The sequence below is a fragment of the Cyphomyrmex costatus genome, unplaced genomic scaffold (genome assembly GCF_001594065.2).
Source record: "Cyphomyrmex costatus isolate MS0001 unplaced genomic scaffold, Ccosl1.0 scaffold11, whole genome shotgun sequence".
NCBI classification, from domain to species: domain Eukaryota; kingdom Metazoa; phylum Arthropoda; class Insecta; order Hymenoptera; family Formicidae; genus Cyphomyrmex; species Cyphomyrmex costatus.
In genome coordinates this window covers 300,395-311,430 of record NW_017275063.1, presented here as the reverse complement: position 1 = coordinate 311,430, position 11,036 = coordinate 300,395, and the positions used below count along the sequence as shown (strand labels likewise).

Sequence of the window (11,036 nt, the reverse complement as noted above, 5' to 3'; positions counted from 1 at the left end):
GAGAGAGAGAGAGAGAGAGAGAGAGAGAGAGAGAGAGAGAGAGAGAGAGAACCGATTTCTCGACGCAAGTTGCGAGGATCCATCCACTATGTCCCTCGTGCTTCCATCAAGATTGCTTAATTGCGTAATTCGCAGCGTGAATCACTCCATGATTACGACCTCGTAATTGCAACAGTTAGCCAAGCGACGTACCATAGCGCAATAGTTAAAGCTGCCGACTGTCTCCTCGTTTACGTGTTACAACGTTGTGCATTTGATTACACATCCCTCATAGCATATCCTGCTGATATTTGCAATTACTCGCTTACAATGCGGTGTTTCTATCTTTCAATAGCTAATATATTGTATTTAATATGCATGATATTTATTAATATACCATAGATATATTATGTACATTGTACACAGCTGTAAAATATTAATAGTGTTATTAGAAGTTATTTTTTTAATGAATTATATTTTATTGCGATTTTTTATATATATTTTATATATTATAGGTATATATTACAGATATATTACAAAATTATATTAAAAGAATTATTATTTTTTTATGGATATCTTTCATCACAAATATTGATTAATTTTGATTTGACAATTTTCTTTATCTAGGAAAAAAATTACACATGTCAGATTTTATAATCCCTACGTATTAATTAATTAACACAGGACTTTAAAGAGTTCGATTTATTGTTCCGTTTTAAAATGGAACTTTCGTTCTCGGCAACCATTTAATTATTTCTCATTTTCGCTGAATAAGTTTTATTCCGTTGATTTATTATCGGGAAGAGTAGTTAGTACAGAATAATTAGAGACGATTTGTATACAGCGGTTGACAATTTATCGTGACGGGAAAGATGGCGTGAAGTATTTCGGTCGATAAGCTCATCCCTGTGCAAATCGAGCGCTGCCTGCAACAAAAGTCTGTCATCTCGTTTCTGTCGTCGTGAACGTTTCTATCGTCATCGTTGTAACGTTTCTGCATAATACGTTTCCGCACTTTCTTCGCGCACCATACTCTCTACCCGGAGATTTCAAGCAACGGAGAATGAACGTCGTGGAATACAATTCGAAGTAGCAGCTTTTTCCCCCGACAAGAACTAATTTGCTCGAGCAAATCCGCTTTAGTAAAAATAAAACTGCTGCAACGCGAGAAGTTGGTTGCAACGAAGAATGAGAAGTCTTAAGAACCTTCCCGACTTTCGTAATTTACAAAAGCGTGATTCATAAGAATGTAGCTCTCAAGTTCATAATTTTCATAATTTTGCATTTCAACTTATTGCTTAAACAATATTGAATTTTTTCTAAAAAAAAAAAAAAATAGTAAATGACAATGTGTATTTGTAATTAGAGTTTTACTTCTTTATTATAATTAATTTCAAGCGAACGAAATTTTTATGAAATCACGGAGGAATTTTGACAAAATTTTAACTACGAAGAGATTGGCGGTAGAAAAAGCGGAAAACGCTTCAGAAACAGAGATAGCAGAGATTGAATAGAAATATGACTGAGAAGCGTATTTCCTCGACATTATAAAGAAGAACCGAAAAGCGTTTTTAATTGAAAAGTTCAAAGCTTTATCTAAACGCAAATTTTTTTCCTCGTTAACGGAGATTCTTTTGGTTGGACACTTGAAACTCTCGCGTTAACTTGCGTGTTAAGCGCTTAACGCGGTTAAAGTTCATTTTACGTGCTCTCGTGGCTACGAGTAGGAGAATTTTCTCTCAGCGAAACTTTAATCGAAACTCTTAATAACAACATCGTTGGCCTTATCGCCGGCGGTGATAACGGCACGTCCGCCCTTCCTGTAATCCTCTCTGCGTCTTGCAAGCGCGGTTCTTAACACTTCGCAAAGCCGCGACTAATTTTCTCGTCTCGTAAGGGGAGGTTGATTTAATCACCGTCACGTCCTAACTATTAATTAACCATACTAATTAATTGGACTATTGTTCCGCTATCAGAAGTTGAGCGAGCTTTGGTGCGATTACGTGGTAGATTATTATTTGGGCCCGATTTCCCAACGCTCGCATCTCGATTGGCGTCGTTAATATTGCGCCGACTTAGTCTCTGGCGCAGCCGGCCGCATTCATAGTGCACATTAGCATAATTATGACCGTACGTTACTGTGACACCGCCACAGGAGTTCTCTCTCCTCACTTTTTGCCATTATCAACTACTGTATGCGCTCTCAGTTAATTTCGGCGAGGTAAATTAACAACGAAATATTATGACGTTGTTTCGATATAATTAGTTTGTTCGAACGTTGAGAATGGATAAAAATATTTAACGAAAGAGAGAAAGGAATATGTTTTTTTTTTAATTTCTATATAATATAAATAGTAAATGTTTATACAAACAAACAGCCAAAAATAATATTTTTATATACATATACAATACATTATTTAAATTCTTCAGTCAATTAAGTAATTAGTCTTGTGTTTTTTAACTGAACTTCGATTTTGCTTATAGAAATTCTTTAAAGGTCGAATATTAAAGACTTATTATTACAGTTATGCAAAATGAAAAATTCAAATTTTTAGCTGAGAAGAAAATAAATAGATAATTTAAAAACATGGAAGAAGGATTCAACAGGAAATGATAGTTCTGGCACGTATACAAGATTTTGCTAAACGGCGAGTTTGATTTCGATAAGATAGTTACTGGGAGTTGGCTTTTTCGTTGGTTGAACTAAGGGAAACCTTTTGCGGTATCGATGTACTACGGTTAAAAGAATTACAGCTCCGACGGCCGCGTAAAACGGATATTTCGGAGCAAAGGAATTAAAATCTCGAAGCATGCGCGAGTTTTACTAAAAGAAATTAAGCTCCCTGCAATTTCGTTTTTTGCTTGCATTCCCTTCGCTCTTCTCTGTCTCTCTCTTCTCTCTCTCTCTCTCTCTCTCTCTCTCTCTCTCTCTCTCTCTCTCTCTCTCTCTCTCTCTTCCGCTCGCTCTCTTTTTGTCTCCATAAAGTTCAAAATTCGTGAAATTCACAAGAGTCATGAAAAATTCTGTAAAATCCATACATGTTTGTCAGGCACTGTAATTATTATAACTAAAATCGAAATATTTACATAAGATAATTAAAGTACTCGCGAAGAAGGAAAGAAACGTTATTATGAGAAAATAAAATCAAATCGAGATGGAAACGATTAGTGTAACGTTTGATCCGATTACCGTTGATAATCTCCGTAGAGCGAACTTTCTCCAGCGGAACGTTTTATTACAGCAACGTGATTTGCAAACCACACCTCGTCTCAGTTTCTCGCAGTTTGCGAAGACAAGTACGACTGAATTCACTCGAGCGAACGTGACGTCAGTGACGCAACATTAGCAATTCATAACTGACATAACTGCGGTTGTGGATGTCACTCGCAAATCGGTTACATTTGTTCTCCATCCAGGACATACATCTCTCTCTCTCTCTCTCTCTCTCTCTCTCTCTCTCTCTCTCTCTCTCTCTCTCTCTCGTTCTCTCTTTCTCTCTTCCTCCCTTCCTCCCTTCCTCCTTCAAACGAAGTTAATTTACAGCGACGGCTGCTTCGCCATTAATTGCGTTTGTCTAACGAGAATTATTAATCGTTAGCGTTGTAGGGTGATACCACTTGCGACGATCATTTAGGTTAATGGTTTACGAGTGTTCACTGGCCAATCAGAGTCAAAGATAATCAGAATCAATATAAGTGAATCATCCATCTTTAACATTAAAGTGACGATCTTTTTATATAGAAACATTTTATTTCGTTAAGGAGATTTTTCATGAGAGAGAGATAAAAATATCTTTCTCCTTTTATATATAAAGAATACGCAAGGATGCTTACCTGTTTCTTTTGTAATGCTTTTATTCGCAATCCTTTATCAATTAATTTGTTTTATAATATTACATTATATAAAATACGTTAAATAATTTCTGACACATTAGAATTTTACGCGCAAAAGTTTTGTTGTCCCGTCTTTTAGTCATGTCTTTCTGCTCATTTAATTCGCAAGAGACGAATGCGACGTGAAGAGAACAGGAGACCGTATCTCTCTCCGGAATATAACGTAAGTTTCCCCGTTGTATGTAATGCATACTCGTCCTCTTAGTAATATTTTCGGTATTCAGCGAAAGCTCTTGATGGAATTCCAGAGTAATGTGCGTAAGTTGGATCGACGATAAACGATAAACGCGTGCTTTTTCAAGCGATCGTAACCTGGTTTTATCGCTTCAAAAGCTTGCACGATAAAACAGGAAATCGCGATAAGTATCCTCAGTAATTCGCAAACACCTTTATTCATGCTATATACATTTTATTTTATCGCTTTATGTCATCAACGAGGTTTTATGTCCATACTACGCTTAAACGAATAATGATATCTCAGAAGTACGATTTGAACTAGATTTGCAACAATTGCATCAAAACCTTTATGGAAAAATTATTAAGGGAAATATTATAAATTTTTATTACTCTTGGATTTATTTGTGTAGCAACAAAGTACAAATATGTACTTTAATAAATTTTAAATTTTTGTTAAACTTTCAAATATATATATACATATATATAATTCTTTATAGCATCATAATATAGGTATATATGTATGTATATATATAAAAGTTTAAATATTTTTTTATATAAATATTTTATAATCTTTTAGAGATATTCCTTTTCGCAATAAAACGAGTTTATAAGCAATTCGTATAATGGCCGAATTTTTAAAAAATTGGTAGTTGGAGATTTCTTGCTGAAGTTTCTTAGCAACAAGATACCGTCGATTTTTCTCGGCAATGCAAGCAACGATTCGCTATACTATCAATTTTTCCGGTGACAGCAACTCCCCTCGAATCGACGATCGCTTTACGATCCTAACCCATATCTGGAAAAGTAGTTCCTCGATGCGGGTTGGAATCGAATCAGAGCGAAACGAAACGAAACGAAATGAAGGCGGAGATTCCGCGGCGGTGGTGACGGCGGCGGTGGCAATTCCCGATGCAATTGCCCGGAAAACTCGGCATGTGAACATGAAAAAGTTTCGATACGCTTTTCTCTACCATGACTTGGTGTCTTTGGAGATGGTAAAGAAAATAAGGATGAAGGTATCATCAAAGATAAAACTACTTTGAGCACTTTTATCAAAAGACATTATGTAGAAGTTGATTTTGAAATAATGCATCTCCATTGTGACTTCCAAGTTGATTTTCAACTTGTGATAAATACTTTCTCATAGATTTTAAATAAAAAGACGAAAAAAGTAATTATTAATTTTTATTATACGAAAATTACATTGACATAATATGTTAATGTTATAATCATTTCGTAACAATTTCGTTTTTGCCTCCGCAAAATATTTGCCTAGATATAATATATTGTGATTCTTGCAAATCTCTGTGTATGACTCTTGTCTTTCACGAGCAAGTATTACAATTGACGCAAGATGTATTGTACAGATAAGACGCGAACGGTCTTGAATGTTTTTTGTATTTCTTTCAGGCACTAGTCTGTTCGCAGTGGCCGCTCATGAATTCGGCCATTCCCTGGGATTGGCTCACAGCTCGGTCCAAGGTGCTCTCATGTATCCCTGGTACCAAGGACTAAGCCCCAACTACGAGCTTCCGGAGGACGATCGCCACGGGATTCAGCAGATGTACGGTAAGTCATTCTCTTTCGCTACATTAATACTTGCGCGAACGTTAAACATGCAGTATTTAAATAAAGTTATTTTCCTGTAAATTATTAGAGCTTTACGTGAAACGGTAGAAAAATATTATTATTAGATATAAATTAAATTTATTCAAACATATATTAAATTTGAGTCACGCAAATTATGGATCCGAAAACAAGACAACGTCGGTCGGGATGTGATTAAAATAATTCTTCAGGGTCTCAAAAAATTATTGTCATAAATTTGAAATCAAATGAGAGAGAAAATATGTTATAATTTATTGTATAATATCTATAGATTATTTATATCATTATTTTGAATTTAGAAAAATGAAAACAGATCAGAATTATTAAAAATAAGAGCATTTTTTATAATTAATTATAATTTTGAGGTTGAAAAATATTGTTGAGCTCTGAGAAAGATTCAAATATTGTTGTATTAATTTTACCGGTCACAAAATACTCTTTTACTTTTTGCAAAGCAAACGAAAACAGGAGCAGAAGTTATCTTGCAGATTGCACCGCGTGGTTAACATTCGTCCGCGACTTCGTGGTTCTGTTCTTCGAATTTTCTTCGTATTCACGCGGCGTGAATCGAGTGAGTGGGATGTGCGAGCAGTTTATCTCGATCGTAAAACTTTTGGTGAACGGCGGTGTAGTAGAGGCGAGATTTATAGAGCGCGTTATCGGCGTGGGATCGCAGCAGGAGCGGGTGAGCATTGCTCGTGTGCAGTGTTTCAATTTCCAGCACGCTGTCAGAGCAACCGCAGGCATTAAGGCGATACTGTTGCTGCTGTCGGCTCAGCTTGTAACGTGCGACATAACGCTTGGCGTGTCGGCCGGCAATCGAGTTTATTAGAAAAGTTGTTTGCTCTTTATAGCGCGACGAGGGTAAGAGCACGTAGAATAATTTTGGTGAAAATAATGGATCATATAAATTCGCCGGTCTCAAGTTTCACCAACTGCTATTTTATAAAAAGAGAACGTTATATATTTTAATCTCAAATCTCAATTAAATAAAGTTTAGAGTAGACTTATATATTCATTGCAAACTGTATGCATATTTTGAAAAGTAAGATATAATTAAATCAAATTGGCACAAGTAAAAAAATTAAAACTATTTACAATAATGAGACTCAATTTTTCAAAAACAATGAAAATTAAAAAGGCTACAAGTCTAAGCTAAGATGAAAGTTGCTCTTTAATATAAACAAAATGTAAATTACAAAATCACAAATGTTTCCATCCTTATTAGGTCATCCTCAGTGTATACAAAATTTAAACGTAAGTACAGTTAACAATAAAATTAGAATATAATATACGAAGTCTTAATTTAAAGTTTGAATGTCTGACGCAATAATTTCACAAGGATGAAAAAGTTCATCTTGTTATCCTGTAATAATATGAATTTATATATCAAACTAGTACTATCTTTTTCCTCTTTCTTCTTTTACCTATCCATTTTCAAAAGTGGATAGAAATAAGAAAAATATGTAATTTCGTTTGTATCATTTATACATAAAAAACTTATTTTTTGTTGAGACATACCTTTAAGGTAGAACCATTAAAAATAACAAGAAGTACTCTCACTAAAATTGAGAGTTTTTTCCTTGTGAAATTATTGCGTCAGACATTCAAACTTTAAATTAAGACTTCGTATATTATATTCTAATTTTATTGTTAACCGTACTTACGTTTAAATTTTGTATACACTGAGGATGATAAGGGTAGAAACGTTTGTGATTTGTATTTTATTATTAATATATAAACGTTAATGATTTTGTATTTTACATTTCGTTTATTTTAAAGAGTAACTTTCATCTTAGTTTAGGCTTGTAGCCTTTTTAATTTCCATTGTTTTTAAAAAAATTAAATTTTCCACAAGAAAGGAAAAACTATTTTTTAATTTGACAGAAATTTATGAACTTATTATTATCAAATAAAATTAGCAAAAAGAATATATTCTTAATGTAACGAAATGTGATTTTTGTCATTTTCCTTTCACAATCTTCATACTTTTTGAGTTGACGATTTTTTATGAAGTTAGGGTAGTTTACTTTTGATGATTGATGAAGTAATTTATCTAAAAATAAAAACAAAACAGGGATAATGAGAGTTCTTCTCGTGGTAATTCGTGCGGTTCAGAAGTTTATTAAATTTAAGAATAAATCAAAAGTCAGACTGAGAATAACTCTCATTAGCCCTGTTTTCTTTTCTTTTTTTGACATTCTTGAGAGTTAATATTTAGCTCTAATTCATGATAACAAATCGAAAATCATTTTTAAAGTAATAGAGAGAGAGAGGGGGAGAGAGAGAGAGAGAGAGAGAGAGAGAGAGAGAGAGAGAGAGAGAGAGAGAGAGAGCGCAATATATTATTATTCTAAATATATGTAGTGATATAAAACAAATCAGTTTATAAAATAATTTACAGAAATTTTACTTAGAATAAAATTATCGCAGGATATGTTCAATATTGGATTATCATTACACCCTTTATTGTCGGAATCACCCGCGTAATTTCGCTGCGCGTGTAACGGATCACAACTTGAGCATGTCGAAATTGCTTTAATCGCTCAGTCATGAGAAACAGCTTAGTTATATTCACCCGACCAAACTGCGGAAATCTGTAGTTTGGTCTGTATTATACAGGGTGTTGAAAAGATATTAGAGAAATATCTAAATATATGTTCAAATATTGTAAAAGGAAATGCTCCTTTGAAAATTATTCTTTCTTATTAATGTTTATTAAAGCAGTTTACTTAAACTTGTAAAAAATATAATACATTTCAAAGTCGATGAAAGTGATGGGTAGGTAGGTAAGGTTGAGACACCCTGGCTCTTTAATCGAGATTACGAGCGACAGTGCAGCATCGGAAATTTGAATTTCTGGCAAGGATCTATATCTCGCAGTAGTCTCGCAGTAGATAGGGTACTTTATAGTCCGACGACGGGGGTAAAGTTAGCCTTTCAGTAGCAAACTCGTTTGATAGTCAGCCGTTGCATAGTGAAACACAGTTGCACTCACGAATATTTCGACGTGAACAGCCCTATGGCATTTAATGCGCACCTGTAAGACGTGAAAACGTTGAAAAATGTAGAGACGCTCAAAAGCGCGTAAACGAAAAGTAAACGCGCAAAAAGGACCATTGTTCGGGTATTCTTTTTACGTTACAGAATAAGTAATAACCGAAGAAGTCTCTTTGTTCGCGTCTGTTTTTTTCTTAGATTTTATTCCAAATGCCATCAGTCTTATTATTTTTATCCACCACATGCAATGCCGGTTAGGTTTATTTTTCGTTTAGAACTATAATTTATATTAAGAATATATGAATGTTAATTATTTTAGCTTAGAGCCAAATAATATTTGAATAAATATAATTTATAAATAACACACACACAATTCTATAATTAATAAATAATTGTCAATATTTTCTTTAGATATTCGCATTTGCCTCATACTCTCTTGCAAAAACATTGAAAACATGATATTTATTTTAAACAACATGCGTTCTATAATCATGACGTATAGAGTGACATTAAACGTATCATATATCGATCGAATCACCGGTGTATGCAAGAAATTAGAGATTATTATTACTTTAAAGATTACAATAATATTTATATTTACCCTATATTTGCAATCCCCCACTCTCCCCTATCAAATACAGTAAATTAATCTCGTGTAAATAAAAAATGTTTATTTGTCTGTTAATATGAAAGTGGAATACTTTTTATTTGTCTGTTAATACAAAAGCAGAAACATAAACATTTCTCTCTGTGACGTATGTTCTAACTTTTCGCGGTGCTACACTGCTTAAAACTGCCACTAAGACCGGCAATAAAAATGATACATCATTTCGGTGAAATAAAACTGTTGAAAGGACGACACGAACGAGTTTCCGACTTGTTGCAACATTTCAAATAGAAGGAAGCTTTCGATTCGCTGTCTTTACGTAGCTGACTTTATGACGTAATGTTATAAAAGAAGAATGCAGATATTTTGTACGTGCGGTGAAACCGTATGTGATATTTCTTTGGTCAAACTAGCGCGCGTTGTTCCGCGTTTTCCGTCTTTTAATATCTTCTTTGAGATAAATCTCGCAAGAAGTTTTATACGATATTTTAAATCTTACCTTTTTTCTTTGAGTTTATATATTACCTGTAACTTTAAATTCTTCAGATTCTTTCTGAATTTAAGACTGTAATCTAAAGCATCAATTTCGGTTACTTATCTAAGATTTCTATAATTATATAAATATCAATTGTATAAATATCATATAATTAATAAATTATAAGCTGAAATAAAATACAGCAACTATAAGCTTTTCCATCTTAATTACAAATCATCTAAAAACTTGCTCTCTTTTACTTAATTATTCACAGTATTTAAAAAATTGTATTGTATATTTGTTTAAAAATTCTACATTTAATATGCTTATATATAATTATTTTTTATACTTATACTATATAATTCTCGATAATATATATTTTAATTATACATTAGATGTAAAAATTAATTTAAAGCTGTCACAATGATTACGTAAATTAATTCTTTCAAAAGTACCACTATTACTATACCATATTTCAAAAAATTTAAGAAAGAAAGTTATCAATATTCCGACCGATTATTATTCTTTCGAAAACAACGAGAATGCAAAGATCGTCGTGGCGGTACATCATCGCAAGTACGTATCTCCGGCTGCACGTGAGACTGCATCTCTCACAATGATGCACTGTTGTTCTCGTTACGGCTTCCCGTCTGCTCTTTTCGGCTACGTAGAGTCGGGGGATGAAATGAAACGTGAATAAAATATAAAGAATGACCGGGGTTCGCCAACACTACTCATTCCCCCGTCATCCCGCTGGGGTATACGGACGTACCCACTGGGGGATGGTGATTTAGTATACTGCGGCAGAGCTTTGCTGGGATGGTTCTCCGGGGGATCGCGAATGCATTTCGATCCTCTCGCGCTCTCACTCCCCGCTTGTGCCTCCTCTATCCGCCTGTTATTCTCGTTTTCCATCTGTCTATCAACGTTATCCTCTCCGTCTTGATCTTTGCACATACTCATTTTGTGCTGCGCTGCATCCAGGGAAATTTCTTGCAAAAGACGAGCTAACATGGTGGAAAAACAATTTTTATTTAACGTTTGAGAAACATTTACTTAATATCACAAACACAAAAGTTCCGTATTAATTGATCCTTCAAGATAACGCAACTTTCTACAGTAAACAATTCTAAGGAAAATTAGTAAATTTATTTACGTACAAAGTTAATTATTAATTATCGTGATGCTAATATTATTTTAATTTAAGAAATATATAATCTAGCTTGAATTTAATTTTAAATTTAAATAGTATTTAAATTAATAATATTTTAATTTTTAAAATAATATTTAATAATC

The 11,036-nt window shown here is 33.7% G+C and overlaps 1 protein-coding gene across 1 annotated transcript in view; it reads left to right on the top strand.

Moving 5' to 3' along the window:
* Mmp2 (Matrix metalloproteinase 2) overlaps nt 1–11,036 on the top strand; it is an 88,848-nt gene that overhangs the window by 56,241 nt on the left and 21,571 nt on the right. The window contains exon 4 of the mRNA XM_018542481.1: nt 5,461–5,619. Coding sequence (XP_018397983.1) covers nt 5,461–5,619 — 159 coding nt within the window. The remainder of the gene's footprint in view (nt 1–5,460; nt 5,620–11,036) is intronic.